Source organism: Vipera ursinii (assembly GCF_947247035.1).
Source record: "Vipera ursinii genome assembly, chromosome: 4".
Lineage (NCBI taxonomy): Eukaryota > Metazoa > Chordata > Lepidosauria > Squamata > Viperidae > Vipera > Vipera ursinii.
Genome location: NC_139514.1, coordinates 60,443,531 through 60,466,196, shown reverse-complemented (window position 1 = coordinate 60,466,196; position 22,666 = coordinate 60,443,531). Strand labels below are relative to the sequence as shown.

At 36.8% G+C, this 22,666-nt stretch overlaps 1 protein-coding gene across 2 annotated transcripts in view; it reads right to left on the bottom strand.

The window, feature by feature from the left end:
- TMEM47 (transmembrane protein 47) overlaps positions 1–20,606 on the bottom strand; it is a 32,024-nt gene extending 11,418 nt beyond the window's left edge. For both annotated transcript variants that reach the window (XM_083362913.1, XM_083362914.1), the window contains exon 1: positions 20,238–20,606. In XM_083362913.1, coding sequence (XP_083219039.1) covers positions 20,238–20,463 — 226 coding nt within the window. In that variant the 5' untranslated portion in view covers positions 20,464–20,606. The remainder of the gene's footprint in view (positions 1–20,237) is intronic.
- Between the last annotated feature and the right edge of the window lie 2,060 nt (positions 20,607–22,666).

The window sequence follows — 22,666 nt, the reverse complement described above, 5'->3', positions numbered from 1 at the left end:
CAAAAAATGGAGCCAAGAACCACAGCAGAATAAAGAGCCAGTGGATAGACTGAGTTTTTGATAATTCCCCTCCAGATAAGTAGAGGACTTGAGATTGTCCATAAGTGCTCCAGATGGCTGCTCCTCAGAAGCAGATTGCAAGATAACAGACTCTGGCAGGTTTAGAGGTCTGGTAGACAAACAAATAGCCATCTTGCTCCAACTGTACTCAGCACCTTTAAAAGGACCCTAATTTTGTATAGTATTTCCTTTTTTAATCCTTTCAGAAATTGCTAGTTAACTGCTTCTCACTTATTAAGAGCCTTTGGATCAACATGTTTTACGCACCAGGTGAGTTTACTTCAGTCCTTAGTGAAAGAAGTTTTAAATATAAGTTTTGAAAAAAATAAACAGCAAAAGGGCAATTGAAATTTTGATTTTAAAAAGCTACAAATGGTAAGGTAAGTTTGAAATAAGATTTTGGAACTAACCATAACAAGTGCTACCCATGGGATTATGCATTTGTTTTGAATTTTTTTTAAAAAAAACTGTACAAGACTTTAAAATTGGACACTACAAGGATCTAGGGAAACTGAAGAGTCAAACAACTTACAATTACAGAATGAAGCAAAATATTTTAAAATTGGATACATTGAAGTACATTTTTAAACAATGGTCTCACTATTAAATTAATTTATAAACTATTTTACCACTTTCTCTTAAAATACATCAAGTGATCACTTCTTCCCAGATTCCATTTCTTACAGAGTCTTACAGAGTCTATAGGCTATAAGTGCTGCTGGGAAGAAGTGATCACTTGATGTATTTTAAGAGAAAGTGGTAAAATAGTTTGTAGTTTATACTTGTTATGATGAATGAAGGGAAGTGGGAACTATATCATATATTTCTTTTCTTTTTCTTTACTATATTATTTATTTCTAGCCCTTCTTTTTTTTCTTTTTTATAGTTTGTACTGTATTAGTTTTTACTGATATAATTGTAATCTATAATAAAATTACTATTTAAAAATTAAACATTTTGACTTCAAAACTTTTATCACAGTTTCAGGCCTGGGCCAGTTTGTTTTAGTTAAATTAAATGTAATTACCAGTTTTTAAAACTGTTTTGTGCACTATCCAATCAGACACTTATATATTACATAAAAACAGAAGCAAAGGTAATAGAGCATTAAGATTTACAGCTGATGGCATAAAATCAGATAACAGCCAAAAAAATTTGACCTGAGATTTTAACAGCCAGTGTTTTGAGTGTTGAGGATTAAAATTAGAGAACTTCATTTTGTAGTTTTGAGACTCTACACTCTGATGAAATTTGACAAGAATAAAAACATCATCTCTGCCATATATGTGCATAAAACTTCATGCCGGTGGACAATTGTTGACTTTTTTAATGTTAATAATTTTTGTGGTGCTAATTTAATGTATTTTAAAATAATTTTACAGGAATGTTTGTTCAAAATGAATTACTTAGAGAGTTATAGATCTCCCCAAAGGCCACCACAATTAAGACATACTATGTAACTGAAGTCTTGTTGGTTCTGATCAAAACTTGGAATTTTGTTTCTTACAGTGGCTTACCAGATGACTCTGTGGTGCTCACCAGGAAAAGATGGAAACATATATTTTTTCCACCACTGATTCCCCTGCATTTGGAGACATATATCTAATGCAGAAGTAAAGCGAAGTCTTCAAGACTTAGTCCTTTATAGATCTATTCTTTTTCCTTTCAAAGCTATTCAATTTATGGGCCACAGTCAGAACTTTTGCTAATGAATTCCACAAATTAATTAGCTCCTATATAAATAATCCTGCAATTATTCCAGGTGACAACAAATCATTATGCATTGACCATTCATGCAAGTCAATAATTTTATAAATCTTTCCATGGTTTCTTTTCTTTTCTTTTTTGTATTCCTAAAATGGAGTAGGAAGATAATGCAAAAATCTTCCAGAAAAATATCCTTTTGTGGTTTCTTTTTGCCAGCAGAACATCAGAACAGCTAGTAGGGAAGCTTTTAAAATACAATAAAATATAGGTAAATAAATTATTTATTCTAGAATTGTTATATAAATTTTGAAATATGGTATTAATAAATAGCCAAATTAAAGCTGGGTCAAACATCCTTTAAGACACAAATTAATGAGATTTTTAAAATTTCTATCCCTCCTTTTTTACACTTAATAATTTAGTGAAAGGTTCCCCCAATACTAGTCACAAAACTATGCATTTCTCTGTCCAGTTCCCACTATCAGATTGTGAGTCTCAAGTGTTCTGAGTAGTAGAAAGTCTCTGTCAAGCATTCTTTTTATCTATTCAAGTTAATGCAGGGGCACAGAATGATTTCCTCAAGTCTTAGCTGTCCTGATAATTGATATTACAAAATATCTCTGCTTACAACACAGTATTCTGCAATCCTCCAGAAAATGCAAACACTTCAACATTAGTTGGCATTCTCTACTACCAATGTTCTTTGTATAGCTTCCTGCTGCAAATAACTATGGTCTAACCAAGGAGAGTATCCTTTCAATTAGTGTGTATCAATAGTATGATTAGAAGAAGGATTGAAGATGCAAAGGGAACGTCTGAACAAGCTTTTAATTGGAACTCTTAGAAAATAAACATTGCTAGCTCACTTCCCTAAATGCAATATAAAATTCTTACTATGAAATGACAAGTCAAGAGCAATTGAAATTTCTTGAAATAATTTACAATTTGAAGATCTAAGTAAGTAAAAATGTTATCATATTAAGGAAAGCTACAGACATAAGCTGTTTCAAAGTGAAATGTGGGTAACTGATCCTGAGGACTCAGGATTGGGCTCTCACAATATAATCTCCTACAAAATGAGAGAACAAATAGGGTATTCTGAGTTATAAGGAGTGCCCATTAGGATTTTTAGGGGCGAAGAAGGGATCAAGGCAGCTACAGTATTTTGCCTCTGAAAATCTTTCCAAGTGGTAACATAGGTAACATAGGAAGTTTCAATTTTTTAAAGGTTCCTATTGACATCATTTCTTGACCTAAAATTAAGATGCCCATTCTGTCCTTAAAACCAATTCCAAGTGACTCATACTAATTTATCCACAGGTGAGGGATGCTGGGTCAAATTTTCCCAGCCCAAATGTACAAATTAATGTTCTGTGTGACTCTAAAGGCCCAATTCAAAAGAGTCACTTCTAATGTATAGATGATACCAACAACAATAACATCATGGATTAATCACACAAAGAAGTTCAAGATTTATAGGCTGATCTCAGTGCTTCTTCCCCCATAAAATCTAAGCTGTCCAATGTGACTTTGCTAAATGTAAATGTGAGAGGAAGTCTGAACTGCTGGGCTTCTCTTGCAGATAGGTTTTCTTTTTTAAGATGAAAAACAAATGACCTCTTCTGTGAAATGCTTTTTCTTTTCATATGTTAATAGTTTTTAATGTCTTAATTGAATGAATATAGCTGGATTGATTCTGCAAAAGAGAGATGACTGAGCACAGTTCAGTCTAAATCAGCTGTTTTTCAAACTAGGTGATTTTAAAGATGTATGGACTTCAACTTTCAGAACTGCTGGCTTGGGAATTCTGGGAGTTGAAATCCATATATGTTAAAGTTGCCAAGTTTGAAAAAACACTGGTCTGAATCAAATTCCTTTATCTAAATTAGCTGAAAATTCTTCTTCTTTTTAAAAAACCTATAGCAGTTAATAAATCATCTGCCAGGTTTTCTACTGACCTGTAAGTAGATTCTACATTTATACACTTTCTAAAAGCTATTTTAGATCAAAACGTAGATTTGGGAGCCATTTTATTGACTTTTGTCATTTTGATTGTTTTTCTGTATTTCAATTGTTTATGGAGTGGTTATTTTAAAAAATGAGATGAACAATTAAAACAATTAAAAGTTCAGTTCAATATTTATACTACACCTCAGGGAAGATTCATAGAATAAGAGGCAGTTAATATGTTATAACACCACATAAATGCCATTTTACTGTTTTATTTTCTTTATTTCTTTTAGAAAGTGAACAAGATATTGGGAAACTCTGAAGTATGAAATATTTAGATATTTAGCTTGTAAGCCGCCCTGAGTCTTCGGAGAAGGGCAGGATATAAATGGAATAAAATAAAATAAAATAAAATAAATAAAATAAGGCAGCAGGCACAGGAAATTGACTACAAAGTAGAAATGGTAAAGAATATGCTAGGAAAAGGTATGGCTAATTATTTTAACTGAAATGCATGGACAGAGATATGAAATTTCTAGATCTAAGATGAAATGATAGCACACTTTTGAAAATATTTTTGTGTTTGCCCTGAGCACTTTTGTGATCATGCAAAGGAGCAGCATCGAATTTTTATTTGTCAAGATTTGCAAGTGTAATAAAGTTAATCAGAAGTTTTCAAAGCAATTGCGTTCCTAATTTTAAGAATGCTTTGTCAATTTTTTGCTCTCTCCTAAAAGGCTTCTAGACCTTATGATGTGATTATTCACAGTCATCTGTCAACGTATCTTAAACAGATAAATAATGGAGCTTCAGAACTTGATTTGCACTGGTTTAATCAAAGAATAGCCATATTTAAAAGGTTGTTTTAAATTAAGTCCAAAGCATTATATTCCTGTTGCCAAAGGATAATGAAAGGTTCATGCCAAATGAAAGATTCATGCCAATATGATTATACAGATATAAAGCTGTAATCAGAATTGCCTCTTTTGTCTTTTATTGAACTATAAAGAATATTCAAGATGAAACTGGTTTCTATAGTAGTCTATGTTTTGTGGGAAGTCAGCCCCCCCCCCCCAGAAAAAGAAATATTTTTGGAAATATTTAAAAGGCAGAATATATTTCCCTAAAGGATTTTAAAGGCAGAAACCGACACACAACCCCTCAAATTCTCTCTATGCCAAACAGAAACCAAGTCTGTAGAAATGCAGATGTGATAATCTGGTCAGAAAGACTGGAGTCAGGAAACTGGGATTAGGAAGAAAGATCCCTAGAATCCACACTCCCTCACACCAAAAATCTAAGAGTCATCAGGAGGATATGACCTTTGGGACATAATAGGATTAACCCACCACCATCAGAATACCAGAATCAGATCAAAGTTCATGCCACAGGAACAACTACAAACAAAAGGCTCCAGAAGGTATAAAAACCTACCACTCCCTACTGTTGTTGTTGTTGTTAGCTGCGAAGTCGTGTCCAACCCATCGCGACCCTATGGACAATGTTCCTCCAGGCCTTCCTGTCCTCTACCATCTTCTGGAGTCCATTTAAGCTCACGCCTACTGCTTCAGTGACTCCATCCAGCCACCTCATTCTCTGTCGTCCCCTTCTTCTATTGCCCTCGATCTTTCCCAGCATTAGGCTTTTCTCCAGTGAGTCTTTCCTTCTCATTAGGTGGCCAAAGTATTTGAGTTTTAGCTTCAGGATCTGGCCTTCTAAAGAGCAGTCGGGATTGATCTCCTCTAGGACTGACCGGTTTGATCGCTTTGCAGTCCAAGGGACTCGCAGGAGTCTTCTCCAGCACCATAGTTCAAAGGCCTCAATTCTTTTGCGCTCAGCCTTTCTTATGGTCCAACTTTCACTGCCATACATTGCAACTGGGAAGACCATAGCCTTGACTATACGCACTTTTGTTGACAGGGTGATGTCTCTGCTTTTTAGTGTGCTGTCTAGATTTGCCATGGCTTTCCTCCCCAGGAGCAAGCGTCTTTTAATTTCTTGGCTACAGTCCCCATCTGCAGTGATCTTGGAGCCCAGGAAAATAAAATCTGTCACTACCTCCATTTCTTCCCCATCTATTTGCCAGGAATTGAGAGGGCCGGATGCCATGATCTTGGTTTTCTTAATGTTAAGTTTCAACCCAAGTTTTGCACTCTCCTTCTTCACCCGCAACAAGAGGCTCTTTAGTTCTTCTTCACTTTCTGCCATTAGAGTGGTATCATCTGCATATCTTAGGTTGTTGATATTTCTTCCGGCAATCTTAATTCCAACTTTTGATTCATCTAGCCCTGCCTTTCTCATGATGTGCTCTGCATATAAGTTAAATAGGCAGGGCGACAGTATACAGCCTTGCCGGACTCCTTTCCCAATTTTGAACCAATCAGTGGTTCCATGTCCAGTTCTCACTGTTGCTTCTTGACCCGCATATAGGTTTCTCAAGAGACAAATAAGATGGTCTGGTACTCCCATCTCTTTAAGAACTTGCCACAGTTTGTTATGATCCACACAATCAAAGGCTTTAGCATAGTCAATGAAGCAGAAGTAGATGTTTTTCTGGAATTCCCTAGCTTTCTCCATGATCCAGCGTATGTTGGCAATTTGATCTCTAGTTCCTCTGCCTCTTCGAAATCCTGCCTGTACTTCTGGTAGTTCTCGATCCACATACTGCTGAAGTCTAGCTTGTAGGATTTTAAGCATGACTTTACTAGCATGAGAAATGAGTGCAATGGTGCGATAGTTTGAACATTCTTTGGCACTGCCTTTCTTTGGAATTGGAATGTAAACTGATCTTTTCCAATCCTGTGGCCACTGTTGAGTTTTCCAAATTTGCTGGCAAATTGAGTGTAGCACTTTTACTGCATTGTCTTTTAAGATTTTGAATAGCTCAGCTGGAATACTGTCACCTCCACTAGCTTTGTTGTTGCTCAGCTTTTCTAAGGCCCACTTCACTTCACATTCTAGGATGTCTGGCTCCAGGTCAGTGATCACCTCATTGTGATTATCTGGGACGTTAAGCTCATTCTTGTATAGTTCTTCTGTGTAATTTTGCCACCTCTTCTTAATCTCTTCTGCCTCTGTTAGGTCCCTGCCATTTTGGTCCCTTATCATGCCCATTTTTGCATTAAACGTTCCCTTCATCTCTCCAATTTTCTTGAAAAGATCTCTGGTCCTCCCTATTCTATTGTTTTCTTCTATTTCTTTGCACTGTTCATTTAAGAAGGCATTCTTATCTCTTCTAGCTATTCTCTGGAATTCTGCATTCAATTGGGCATATCTATGTTTTTCTCCCTTGCCTTTCGCTTCCCTCCTTTCCTCAGCTATTTGCAAAGCTTCCTCAGACAGCCATTTTGCTTTCTTGCATTTCTTTTTCTTTGGGATGGTTTTGGTTGCTACCTGTTGTACAATGTCGCGAACCTCTGTCCATAGTTCTTCAGGCACTCTGTCTATCAGATCTAATTCCTTAAATCTATTTGTCACCTCTACTGTATATTCAACAGGGATATGATTCAATTCATACCTGAGTGGCCTAGTGCTTTTCCCTACTTTCTTCAGTTTAAGCCTAAACTTTGCAAGGAGAAGCTCATGGTCTGAGCCACAGTCAGCTCCTGGTCTTGTTTTTACTGACTGTATAGAGCTTCTCCATCTTTGGCTGCAGAGCATATAGTCAATCTGATTTCTGTGTTGACCATCTGGTGATGTCCATGTGTAGAGCCGTCTCTTGGGTTGTTGGAAAAGAGTGTTTGCTATGACCATCGTATTCTCTTGACAGAATTCTATCAGCCTGTGCCCTGCTTCATTTTGCACTCCAAGGCCAAACTTGCCTGTTATTCCAGTTATCTTTTGGCTTCCTACTTTAGCATTCCAATCCCCCATGATGATAAGGACATCATTTTTGGGTGTTAGTTCTATAAGGTGCTGTAGGGCTTCATAGAACCGGTCAATTTCTTCCTCTTCAGCACTGGTGGTTGGGGCATAGACTTGGACTACTGTGATATTGAATGGTTTGCCTTGGATTCGAACTGAGATCATTCTGTCATTTTGAGGATTGTATCCCAGTATTGCTTTTCCTACTCTTTTATTGACTATGAAGGCTACTCCATTTCTTCTGAGGGATTCTTGCCCGCAGTAGTATACCTGATGGTCATCTGAATTAAATTCACCCATTCCTGTCCATTTTAGTTCACTGATACCTAAGATGTCGATGTTCAGTCTTGTCATCTCTTGTTTGACCACGTCCAACTTTCCTTGATTCATGGATCTTACATTCCAGGTTCCTATGGAGAAAAAATCTTTACAGCATCGGACTTTCCTTTCACCACCAGACACATCCACAGCTGAGCGTCCTTTCGGCTTTGGCCCAGTCGCTTCATTCTTTCTGGCGCTACTAGTACTAGCCCTCTGCTCTTCCCCAGTAGCATATTGGACTCCCTACTACACGAGCTTTTTCTCTTTTTTCTTCCAGAGCCATCTTTCTGTCTGGCTCTCCCCTTCAATAAACTGCAACTTTCTTTCTAAAGCAGTTACCATGTTGTTTATTCCCAGCTTGGACTGAACCATGCTGAAGACTTTTCCTTCAACAGTTTCCTCCATGAAAATCTATATACGATAAAAAGTCTTGTATCTATAATCTCTGTTTAGGCAAAACAGTGAATCCTAGGGCAACCATTTTAAAACTAACGTACCTCAAATGGGCTAACTTACAGGCTAACTAACCCATGACTCTTGTGGAATTGAAATTTGGCAAATTTTACCAAAAATTTATGAGATAAAAATTGTCATAAAATATTTATGACATAATGCAAAATGTTACAAAACGTGTCCTGTGGCCAGCTCCTGATGATTGACTATGCTATAGAGTTCAACATGGGCTACTTTCAAGGCAAACACATCTCTGAATATTTCTCTGAATTTTTAAGAATTTTTCCATAACATTAGAAGCTCTACCAAACAAACATTGTTTGTTTATTTAAAATGTTTATATATCTGCCTATTCTATAACTAATTCAGTATCATTTATAACGTGTCAGGACCCACCCCAAACCACGTCTTAGGAAGACAAAATTCTTGGAGTCAAATCTATTCCAAAAAGAATCTTTACTATGACATGCTTGGTTGTAGGAAACGAGACAGGACTTAATATTATCCCATGAAGTAAACCCTTATAAAGAGTTCCCAGCTTAACCCCCCTTAACCCCATTTGGTCAGTCCCCCATCCTTTCTCTCGTATCATCCATCTCGTGGGGAAAAGGAACATAGGACCCTTCATGTTTATAGCTGTCTTCCGTGACAAAAGCCAGATGCTAGCCCCCCCTTTTGTTTCCCCAGTTCAAAAGGCTTCTCCTTTCCTTTGAAATGCCCTATACCGGTTCAATACACATCTATTCTATTCTCTTCGGGAGATGGCAGAATCCATGGAATAATGTTTGAAACATTCCATTTATGAATATGATATAAATGGATTCTGACACAACGCCTTATTGAAAGCATTGAAGAATCTGCTAAGGAAAAATCTCTGAAAATATGACCTCTAGTGAGTCCTATTCTTCAAATTTACATTACCAGAAGGATATTAGCTCTTTTAGGAATATCAGATTAATATCAGATGCCATATTGCTTTATCTACCAGTAACAGACTATAATGATATAAACATGGCACTCACTAGAAGTTCCAAATATACTCTTACAAAACCCTTTAGATTTCCAAATAACATCATTTGACAAAATCAGTTGGTTGTAGATGTAATATGTAGATCTTCCTTGCACATTTAGGCCCCAAAAGTTGGGGAATACATTCATAATCTGAATCTTTTAGGGCACATTTGAACACTACTTCAAGTAGATTTGTACCTAATCAATACTTGAAGATACTGCATGTTATATAGTATTAAGATACAGTGGTCCTTTTCAAATTTTCAAATATTCAAAGATACTGATCAGACTTAATCAGGAAGCAGACATAATGATTGCTTTAAATCCCACTATTTTCGGTTTATGCATTGTTCTGCATTTTTTATTTAACTGTAAACCACTGTATTTCAGAGATAATTTTTTGAGTATTTTTGGTAACATGCAAATTAACATTGCTCAATATTTAATCATCTTGGTGACTTTTATTTGAAGTTTACTTTATTTGATAAGCTTTACATTTCCAGAATCATTTTTGTAAGACTGACCAAATGAACAGGATTGTGCGCTCCTTCTATTTCGAAGCTTTGGTTTATCAGTGCTTCAGTAATGACCTTTCTTTCCTTTTAGAAACTTAAAATAGTTTATCTCTTATCTTTTCACAGTTTCAACATTTCTTAGCATAGGATGCATTATGATTTTCTTCTTAAAAGCATGAATTGTTCTACTCTATTTTTCAAACTGATATTTCCTACAATAATCAGCCATTACTTTTCATTTCAATGCATTAAGGCAAAATACAGTGTTGGCTTTTTAGCAGTCACATTTCAGATAACACAATATGGAGAATAAAAAATAAAAAAATTAAAATTAAAAAAATCTGCCTAATAGGTCTCCTTGCTAACCAAGTTTGAAGCTTAAAAGGGTAATGAATGTTGGAAGAAGTTATCATGTTGCTCTTGAATATAGATATATAATCTTGAATATGGATATATATATTCAGAGGTAGTCAATTACTAACTGCATAGAATCTGAAAATCTATCTGTATACCCATATACCATTTGATACTGAAACATATCTGGGATGGTAAACATAAAAAAATGACCTAAATAATAGGCAAGTGGCAACATTTGAAAACAATAAAATATGTGAAATTAAATATTTACTGTAATCTTTGTGTAACAAAAATGATGTTTTGGTATATATCATGTTTACAGAACAATTTAACAAGAGAAGTAAAGCATTGCAGCAAATTATGTAGCCTATAATTCTTCGCACAAAGAATGAATGCAACATGAAATTATGTATCGCCTGTTCTGGGTACAGGAAATTGCTCCAAAGTTTAATGACTGTTTAGTGGGCATTTATTCCACAATTCATAAGAACAAGTAACCTTAAAGTTATACAAAAAATGAGTTACAGTGAGACAAATCTATTAGTACATTATCTGTCCTTGAACAATATTGCCTTTAAATAGTTGTACTGATTTACTGAAAAACAAATCCTTTTTGTGTCTTACTCCACATGTTCAAATATTGACTATCTTTTCCTAACTGATATTCTAGTGAAATATCAGAACTTAAACTGAACTTAACTTTCATGTTTTACACACACACACACACACATATGAATAATATGTCCATAATTTCTTTCTTTGAGATTTAACATACTTCACTGATTCAAATTTCACAAAATTTTCTTCTTTACAAAAAATAAAATAAATAAAATAAAGAGCTTTTTCTTTTCTTTCAAATTGAATGAGGATGGTGGGAAGAGACAGAAAACTTTTTTGGCACAGTGTTATTCTAAACTGAGTTGGTCTTTCACTTGATCTGAAACTTTAATCAGTAAATCTGAACCGGCTAAATTACTGTTAAAAAGCACGACAGATTAATTTAGTTTTGGTTTGGAGTTTCTTTTTGTGTGTCTTTTTAAAGTTCTGTTTGCCACACATAAGTATAGTTTCTTAACCTTTATTACTTGCATCTATATCCTCCTTCATTTAACATTAATAGAATGTAAATTTTAGAGTACCTGCAGTTTTCTACTTGACATATTCAGGCTGTTTACTACATCCCAAGACTTTGATCAAATACGTTATGAGGTAGGAGATCCACAAAAGGATATCCTTTGTTTCTGTAAGTTAGAAAAAACTAGGGTCAAGTTGGCAAAGTCCTCAACTTGCAACCATTCATTTAGTGACCATTCAAAGTTACAATAGCACTAAAAATATTGACTTATGACTGTTGTAGCATCTCATGGTCATGTGATCAAAATTTAGACATTTGGCATGCATTTATGACAGTTGCCATGTCCCATTATCATGTGATCACCTTTTGTGACTTTCTGACAATCAAAATCAATAGAGAAGTAGTTAATAACTGCAGTGATTCACTTAGCAACTGTGGGAAGAAAGATTGTAATATGGTGCAAAATTCAGTTAACAACTATCTTGTTTGGCATTGGAAATTTTGGGTTCATTGTGGTCATACGTAGAGGACTACTGCACAGGTAAATGTATACAAAACGTTGTGGTTATGAAACATCTGGACCAAGTCTGTTTTGTTCTCACTCACCACATTTCTCTTTCCCAAGGCTTCTGTTGTCACATATGAGTAACTAAACTAACTTTGAATTCTGAAGTACCAATATCATATTTACAGTACATTCAAGATTTCCTCCCCTGTCTTGACTCAGAAAAAACAATTGCAACCAGCCTGCCTTCCACCAAGGATCTGTACACTACATGAAGCAGAAAGAGGGCTGAGAAAATATCTACAGAGCCCTCACATCTTGAACATAACTGTTTCAATTTCTCACCAAAACAACTAGACATAAAGTTGTTTTTTTCCCCACTCTTGACACCATCATTCTGCTGAACACCTAATTCCCACAGCAGTGTCTTAGGCCTAAAGATACTTACCCGTGTAGTAGGCTGTACTGCTATTATCCTTCTCATCTTCTCATCTTCCTTACGTTCTCATCTTTCCTACTAACTTCTCCTATTAGTATCTAATCATTATCACTTGTTATTAGAATCTTATGATCTATGATCTATCACTTTTGTTGTTTCTATGTACAGAGAGCTTATGCATCGGAGACAAATGCCTTTTGTGTCCAATCTCACTTGACCAATAAAGAATTCTATTCTATTCCATTCTATTCTGTTCTGTTCTGTTCTGTTCTGTTCTGCTCTGCTCTGCTCTGCTCTGCTCTGCTCTGCTCTGCTCTACTCTACTCTATTTTACTTTACTCTACTCTACTCTACTCTACTCTACTCTACTCTAGAGCCTCTGTCTTCCACTGTCCACATATTGAACATAGATATCTGACCAAAGTTTTTCCTGTAAGTCCACTTCCTCAAGATATCACCAATCCAATCAAAGATTAATCTCACTGTTTCCAGTACAATACAATGTTACCATACCATAATCAATACAACTGAAAAATGTTCATTAGACTGGTTTGAATTTGTATTATATGCATTGATTAGATATTAGATTCATTTATGAAAAATTGCTTGGATTACTGCAGAATGTCACCTGTTATGATCCAATAATTCCCATTCCTTGTATTATTGAAGAAAGCAATGTTACATAAAATAATATGATGGTGCAAGTCTCTTTTATGACGTAATATGAATAGAAATCCTATTGTATCATCTTTTTGCAAAATATAAACACAAAGTGAGTCAAGGTTGCTATCTACTTGATTCTAAATATAAAGATCATAAAATATTTAGTCTACTTATATTATCACTAGCAGTAAAAGCATCTTTTAAATTTTGGAAGTCCAATTAAAAAGTATTTAAAGGTGTAGGAAGCATTAAAATTTTAACTGCTACACAGCAGCAGTTCCAACAAAATAAATTATTGTGGTATAGACCACTGAAAATTCCTCTATTTCTTAAAAATATGCTTTCAAGTATTTTAATAATTTCTGAATCAAAAACAGCCCAAACACGAATGATCCAGGGAGTTGTGTATAGCATGTGCAAGAGATATGTATTCTGACACAATTAAAGAAGAGTAGCTGATAATTAGGAAATAATAAAGAGTATTAAAACAGTGAGAATGAATAAAGGGGGGGAGAAGAAAATTGGGTCAAAGAAAAACATTATCAAGATTGCTAGACAATCATGTTGTAGTGGTAGAAAGTGTGAAACATTGGCAATTCTTTTTTTAAATATTTGCCACATTGCCATCTAAAAAGAAGAAGTTCATCTCTTCATCCAGTCTATCATGACTGTACATAAGAAGTCTAATTATTAAGTCAGTATGATAGCCTTTCATAGGTTCTTGTTGCCTTTGTTAAAATGACAAAAGTAGCATTGCAGCATCTCACTGCAAGCTCCACCCTTTTTAAATGTGCCATATCCATCATTCTGCCTTATCCTGTTACTGCAATAGGGCACACAATACAACAAGGCATCGCTCAAGAACTGTTGCATAGAAAACTATTTCTCTTTTCTCTAAGAAGGTAATTCATATCAGGACTGGAGTCATTGGAAAGCTTACTTCTGAAACCGAGAAATGAAAAATTAACCAAGAATGAAGACTCACTAATGGAATGGGTAAAGTACGGTATATTTCCTAAATATTCTCATGAAGAATCAGCTCCCAAACAGACCCATAGTATACCACCACAGAATGGTTTTGGGTGAGTTCTGCTGAATATATGAACCAAGAACATATTGTTTTTTTTAAAAAAAATCCAACCAATCTCTTTCTAAACTAAGCAAGATTGGACAATGAGATCAAGAGTCACAATATTTTATATCTGTCAGGATCCATTTACTGTATGCTAAAAGAACATGCAGTTGTGGTGTAAGATGAGATAATCCACTGTCAGAAAATTATTAGATAACTATAACTGAATGAATCATTTTACCTGCAGAGTCACATATTGTACCCTAGGGAAATTAATGATTAAAGATAATATGGTTGGAGGCCCGTTGGAGTACTTGATCAAGGCCCTTAAATCTGTAAACTGGACTATTTAAGTTGGTTAACAGTAACCAAACTGTTTTCATATAACATATAACAAATAAAAATAATCATAGGTGTACATTTTCTTATCACTGGTGTGAGAGAACAATTTTCTTTATAATGGGAAAATGAAGAATAGCTTTGAACCCGGAGGGACTGAGCAGTGATGGACCTATGCTATTCATTCTAAGGGACTGAATCTGGAAAAACAATTACTTAATTTGGAGAAGGTACAACTGTTGGTTATTAGTTCTTCCTTCTTAATCATTAGAGAAATTTGTGAAGAGACCTTGGATGAAATATCAACAGTTCAATGAAGATATCAACTGTGGGCCTTTTTAATATAGAAAGGAGTTAAATGAGAAGCTATATGATTGAGGTGTACAAAATTATGCATGGTGTGGATAAAGTGGACTAGAAAAAACTGTTTTCTCCTTTTCAGAATAATAGAGCCAATGGTCACCCAATGAAATTGACTATAGAATTTGCTATCACAAGATGTGGTGCTAGCTTCTAGCTTGATTGGCTTCAAGAAAAAGGTTGGGCCAGTACATGGATGTCATGGGATTCAATGGCTATTAACCTTGTAACTAACTATGTAGACCATCTGCTGAGAGACAAGTGGACTAGTTGGTAGTCACTGTGAGAACAGATAGCTGGACTAGATAGACCAGAGGTCCAGTCCAGCAAAGCACTGCTTATGTACTCTCAAAATTATTCTGGAGAAGCTTACTTAATGTTAAAGATCTTCAGTGCAAAAAACCTAAGGGAAAGATATCAAGCACCTATGTGTATATACTGTGTTTATTGAATGGATCAAGAAATACAGTTATACCATTTTTCAGAAGTCAGCAACATACATAGTGCTCATGAATGTTATAGCATCTACCAGATGCTCCCCCAAATAATAATAATAATTATCACAGTTTTGTAAATCTGATGAGCCATGTATAATAATCTTATACAGGAAGACTCTGGCAAACATGGGCAAAATCTTGAGAGATCTTGCTGCAATCTCATGAACTTTGCATATTGAAGATGATGATGATGATGATGATGATGATGATGATGATGATGATGACAAGGATGATGATCCTGGTGATGATGGGGATGATTTGCTCATGACATTGCACAACATTGCACTAAAAAGAGGGAGATCCCAAGTCTAATTCTATTTTAAATACAGAAGCTAGCTAGACAAACTGGAGCCAGTGACTTTCCTTTCCCTAGACTGGGAAGCTGAGAAAAATCTACCAACTCTCAATGCACCAGCATTATAGATTACAGTCCATAGCCTTCAATGAAGAAACCATCATACAGTGTATTTCATACAATCAAACTGATGGATTTAGGCATGTGTATGTGAATGTGTGTTTGTGTATTTGAGTGTGTGCATGTGTGCACATACACAGACTCATATATGCTTTTTCTAGAAAGCTTTAAATGAAAGTTTTCTTTAAAAAGAAATCTATACAAATGAAAAATAAACATGGCAGTTTTTATATTAACTTTGTTTTTCCTAGCTACTATTTTTCAGCCTTAACAAAATTAAATTTACATTCTTTAAGGCTTTCACAGTAAGCAGAAAAGAACAATGTATACTGACTACCAGTCTTACTGAGCTATTTGCAAACAGCAAACAAGCATGCCTGCTTACGAATGGTAAAAAACAGAGTGATTCATAAATATCTACTTTGTAATAGATGATATATTTAATGTATATATATATGACTAAATCTCTTTCATAAATACACACACAGACATAAATATACACCAACAGGTATAATCCATGTATAGTAATAACTCATGAAAGTTGGATCTGAAATCTTTCACATTCCACTATTTTATAGAAATCATTGGCTGCAATAATTAATTAAAAATAATTAAGATTTTTTAAATACAACATTTAAAGTATTTAGTAATATGAGCTTGCACAGTACAAGTTCTAAAAATAAGAAATTGTTTCTAGAAATCTAAATGCTGCATATATACTGTATAATAAGACACCAGGAAACCCCCTCCAAATAACAATGTATTATAAAAAATGATCATGCTATTTACTAGTGTTTATTGTTACATATTTTATGCTGTCAGTTTAGCATACCATAGACTTTTTATATGTGTTTATACTAAAATAATCATTTCTTGGAAAGACCACATTTAGTCATTGTAGTTGATACATCAAAGTTTGGATGGCTGAAGTATAATATAAGACACTGAGCATCACTTAGGAGTGTAGGATTCTGCACTGTAGGATTTAACAGTGCTATACAATTATGCTACCCAGACTACATTATGTACATTTTAAATGCTGAAAAAAAGAAAACATACTTGTACAGGTATTCAATTGCAATATTGGATTAGATCCTGTGTCTAATCTTAATGTTCTCAGTTGCATCAAATCCTAATTAGTGATTTTCATTTGCAGTTATACTTCATAGGTATCAAGGAGCTGTTCTGAATTAAAAGGTACATGATTTTCATTAAAACTTTTGATGTATTTTACTTGTTTTAAATGGTATATTGAAATGGGACTGTATTTTTAATAATCTAGCAAATATTCCTGCCCACTAGTGCCAGCTAAAGGTCATTCTTACTCTCAGGAAAACATATAATTGGGCTTCTCCTAAATCGTCTAAAGCATATACACAACCAGCTTTTTCTTCCTCTGTATTAATAGAGATATGTTGAGGTTTAATCTGCATTATGAAAACAATTGCAAGACCAGAGTTTACTACTCAGAGAACTGCAAACAATGACAATTTCTGGTTCAAATGTTCTAAAGACTCAGAGGGCATTCGCTGCTTCAAAAACAATGGTTTTGCCCTCTCTGTGAATAATCAGGACTTAAAGTTTAATTAAGAGGGGTTTTTTTTCAATTAAAGTTTTGATATGCTTTAACAGGCTCCAGTGTATCCCTACCCTTAATAATGTCCCTTGTGCTGCTGTTTTTCAAAAGACAACAAAGCAAATATTTTAAGGCAGTGCCCTGTGCTTGTGGTTGGTTCCTTCTGTTTCTTCACTCACAATATTGTTTGCTCTAGTGCCTTAGTTAAAAAGCCTTTTCACAAAAAAACCTCTGCTCCTTTCCAGCATACCCAATTGTTATACAACTTACAATGTCTTCCTGGAAAGAGGTCGATATGCAAAATCGGTCTTACGGGGAGAGGAATGAGAAAATAGAAGATGTAATAATGAAGAATAAGGCATCAATGTAGACTAACCTAATGAAGCATAATGGACCTGATCCATTACTCACCAACCACAATAAGAATCTTTACCAGTACATAGACAGGATTTACTGTCGCCGAAGGGTGAGCATATGTGGATATGAATGTGGATATGTCAACACAGCAGATTCGCAGATTGCAGAAAGCAATCAAAGCCTGACTTTCAGCCAAAATACAATGAAAAGAACAGTTTTGTTCAATTAGCGTCAACATTCATTCCTAATAACTTGAAAACCCTAGGTTACATTAAAAACAAAAATAAGTAAACTCATTCTACAATATAACTTAAGAGAATTTCAGAGTCTGGAAAATTTTTGAAGGAAGGCAGAGCAACAAAGACTCACTCTCTTCAATCATCAATCATTTGAAAATGCAGGAATGAGCCCATAATTGTATCTACCACCCATAGCAACCACCTTCAAGTTCCTCAGCTAAAAAGGTGGATGATTATCAGAAGCAGTTAGGAAATGTTTAACACTCCATTAATCACTATTTAGTTTTTACTAATTTATTTAAAGGTAAGAAAAGAATATGGGGGATGGAAAAAGGAATGCTAGATTTGAAACTCAGCCACCCCCACCCCCCACATTTGCAACCAATTCTTCTGAAAGATTTTGTGCAATCAAGGGGATATTATTTAGGAGAGAAAGAAATGGGGCGAAGAAACCCTGTTGCTAAGGAGATGTCTGGGCTAACATTCCTACATAAATTTTAGTGTCGGGGTGGGCTAGGGCAAGAGAGAGAGAGAGAGAGAGAGAGAGAGAGAGAGAGAGAGAAGAGAAGAAAAGAGGAAAAAAACTCTCATACAAAGTTGACTCTCCAGTAGCTGTACATAGTAACACCTTTTTCAAATATATGTATATTCTTAAGGATCCAATAGAAAGACACCTCAGACCAAATGTTTCAGGCAGTAGTGATAGATATAAACAAAAGAAAATGACTTCCAATAAAGCTCCCAAGCAAAGTTCTTAAGAACAATGCAAAGAATTTCCATTTTTGCCAGAAAAAAATGTAAGATACATATTTGGACCAATAGAAAACCCATATTTTATTGCATAACGATGTGGTTTGAAATAAAATGAGGCCTAAGGATAATTCATGACTTACGAGTTACTAAACGTGGGTTACAATTTAACTTCTAAATATTTCCAAAAAGTATGAAAATTGTTGGACTGTATATAGTGAAAAATTAAAAAACAACCCAGTTTTGCAAGCTGAGCAAACCACATACTTGGTTGAAGGGGATAAGAAATCAACCTTCCCCTTTGAAATGACCCTGGAGAAAATATTGTAGGAGAAATACCAATCAGCCAACACACACACACACACACACACACACACACACACAGAGAGAGAGAGAGAGAGAGAGAGAGAGAGAGAGAGAGAGAGGGAGGGAGAGAGAGAGAATACTGAGGAATGAGACACAGAAGAGGTCATACATGGATAGAAAAAAAAATCAAATGTGACTTTATGTTGGCTACAGTTTTAGGAAGCTGAATGCCAAAACTTTCCATCAGTTGGTTTAGGGATCATTAAACAAGTGCTAGGTAAACATACTGACCTGAATTGAATCAACAGCCAAATATTGTTTGAACCACCTGCACGCTTCATCAGACAGGATTCAAATTCATTCCATAATTAAATATGCAAATAAATGAAATATCTCAAGTGATCACCTGATACCAAGGATTTGCAAAATTCATTCTCTGCCTCCAAATCTCTGCAATATTTTGTTTAATTTCTGAGTCAAAGAGAGTATGCTATATTATTAGATATGTGGTACATTAAATATATTAAAGCAGATGATTCCCCAAAGCATCATTTAAAGAAAAGGTGGTTATTCTTTTTTTTTTCCCCTTTCACTTGAGGCTACAAAGATGGGAGAACTGCTGAAAAAATAGAAAGCAGACAGAAAGCCTAAATCCAGAAGGAAGCGCTAGATAGAGGATTAGAATGCAAAACTGAGTTTGGGGAAGCTGGTTAGTAAGTAAGATAAGATTGGTTAATAATACTTAAACAAAAAAAAAAACAGTAGTTGCATCGTGGAATAAAAGGCGGATGCTATACAGAATCTGGGATGAGAGAAGAATTCTTCGAATCCCAAGACTCCAGCCAGAATGTCAAGAAAGGGGTGTTTGGTGTCAAAGTCAGACCTAATTCTAAAGTGGCTACCCAGACAGGCGATGCTGCGCCGGTCACTTGCAAGGCTGGCAAACGAGCGCTGGATCCGAATGGCGGGGCAAAGGGGAAGCTTGCAAGGGGCACAACCGCCAGCGGAGCTATGGAAGCCCAACTGAGGAGCGGAAGGCTTGGGCGGTGCGCTAAAAGGTGGGAGGAACCGCTCCTTGGGAAGAAAGGGATTGCAAGAAGAGCTCGGGGTGGGTGGGTGGGGGTGTCATCCTGGGGGAAGACAAGCGAAGAGGTAAGGATTAGAGGCCAAAGCGAAGAAGGGAGGAGGAGGAGGAGGAGAAAACGAAGAAGATGCCGGAGTGGGGCGGCGGGGGCTAAGAGCAGCGGCAGCAGGAAAGGTGACCGTGGCCAGGCGTCGGAGGGGCAGCGCTGCTGCATTGGGTGGGGTCCGAAAGAAGGCTAGGGGTCGGGGCGCTGGGCTCGGCAGGGAGGGGAAGAAAGGGCAACCCCACAAAGCAGTCTGGACTTAACGGGGGCCTCTCTCACCGCTGTTCAAGGTAGTTTTGCAGCGCCAGGTCTCCGGGTTGCCGAGTTTGTTGCAGGACTCCCAGAGGGACAGATAAGACTGGTGATCGGCCGTCACCCAGGCCGGGCTCAGCACGGCTCCCAGATCCAGACACAATGCCAGGAAGATGCATACCAGCCCCACCAGCTTGAGCGGGGTCAACACCGAGACGCGCACCTCCTCCACGCCACTGCCGGATGAAGCCATGGGCAAGCGATTCGGGGAGCCGGGCGCCCTGCTGGAGCCGGGGGTCCGGGGGGGGGGGGAAAGAGACGGCTTCTGGTCCACCAGCCCCAGCCGATCAGGTGCGGCGGCGGTGGCGGCAGAGAAGGAGGCGGCCGCTCTCTCTGGTCGCCACTTCTCGGATCGCGCCGCCCGGCTCGACCCACCACATCACTCCTCCCATCTTTCCTCCCCCTCTGGGGAAGGGGCGGGACGAGTGGTGGCACGGGGGCCGGCCTCGAGCGGTGGACGTCATTCTTAGGGTTTCCTCCAGGGGGGAAAAAGGTGAGAAGCTTCTAGCCGTCCCGAGCAGTATCTTTTTTGGGGGGGGGGGGGGCGAAAACACGTTTTTCTTCCCAAACGCGCCCGGCTCGGCCCTTTCCCAAGGACGTTTGGCCAGTCCCCAACTTTTGACAGCAACGCATTCCTGGCTGAGCTTGAGTCCTGCGAGACTTAAGGGTGCCAGGATGGTGTCGCTCACTTTCCCCTGTGCTGCTCTTTTTAGTAGATGTAGTCTGGTGGATTTAGAAGCACTTGACATCCTTCCGAAGTCGCGCCCGGCGAACTCTGTTCAACCTTCTGTGAAAGCAACTCTCGTCTGGAGAGGGAAGGTAGCTAATCTGGTGCTTCTGATAAATGTCAGATTCTTGAAATTAATTTTACACAGCATAGATCTGAAAATGGAGCAAGTGTTTGTCAGTATTTAGCGCATGCTTAATATCATTATCTGACTAATTTTTATTTTCCATGACACACAAAATGATTTAAGGCAGGGGTCCCCAAACCCTGGTTTGTGGCCTGGCACTAGTGTGCGGCCAGCCAGGAGCTAGGACGCACAAGCAAGATAAGCCCCATCCACACACGCTTGGTATCCAAGACCCGCACATGTAACTATGCCCCCCCACAAGAAAAACACCCTCCATGGAACCAGTCCCTTGTGCCCCAAAGGTTGGGAGGTGCTGATTTAAGGCATGGATCCCTTTGATTTCCCCACTGTTTTATATAGTGTCCACATGAATCCATCAATTAAACATATTCAAATGATGAAAGACACAAGAATGAAGATATAAGACACAGAATCTCATAGACCCAAATGAGGTTTAAACGGAATATATATAAAACCATCATTATACTACAGAGTTTAGCTGGCTGTGTGTAATAAGCTACCACAACCACAATCCTTACAATTTTGTGCCAAAGTATGAGGCAAAAATAGAAATTTTAGTTCAGGGTCTTCATGGAACTGCACAATCACAGATTAAATCTATTTGCATCAAGAAATCATCATAACCTGGATCCATTTTTTTAATTTTATTTTTGCATGGTGCAAAAGCATAAATCCACATCTGTGCACTACTGTCAAATAACATTTGTGACTAAGATGATACAGTTAAGATAATAAATGCAATCCTGAATGGAACTATCAAGAATGGAACAATTGGAACAATTCTACAGTTTCACTGAAAGTCCCCAATTGTATACCCATTATTTCATATATTTTGTCCAAATAAAAAAGTGATACTTGCTAAAACAATTACTGTTACAAGTAAAATCGCAGTCACTGTATCAACAAGTCAGAATTCTCATCGATCCTTAGCATACAAATCTTTATTGCAATATTTTAAGGCATCATGATCATCCATCCTGTTGTCCATTTCATGTTCTAAATTTTAGACTTACCATCTGCTTGCTCAATATCTTCTTTGCTTGAATTCTGGACATTATAGAACTTTAATCTGTTTCACTGTGTGGTTCTGTAAATCATTTTAATGGTTATTTGCACTAATGCATTATTTTATCTTTCCATCATTTTCATTTTTGTTAAGTTCCTACAATTCAGGGTTTTAGGACTGCAGATAGCCTTATGTATGAAAAAGCATGGGTACCAAATGGGTTGTAAATTCCATTAATTTCCCAAAATGCCCTTTCTCAGGTCTATTTCATAATAAACTTACCAAGCAATTTACCAAGTTATTTTTACAATCCGTTTTAATCAGTTTCACAGACTAAACAGAAACTTCTGCTTCATCTTCTCTAATTTCAGTAAATAACCAATATTTATTTTTGCATGATGCCCACTTTCGTTTCCTTTCAGTGAAATTCATAGGACCTTAACTATCATAGATAGGTTAGGAAGATTTAAAATATCCATAAATTAGGAAGAATTACAGTTCAACAATGATCAGCA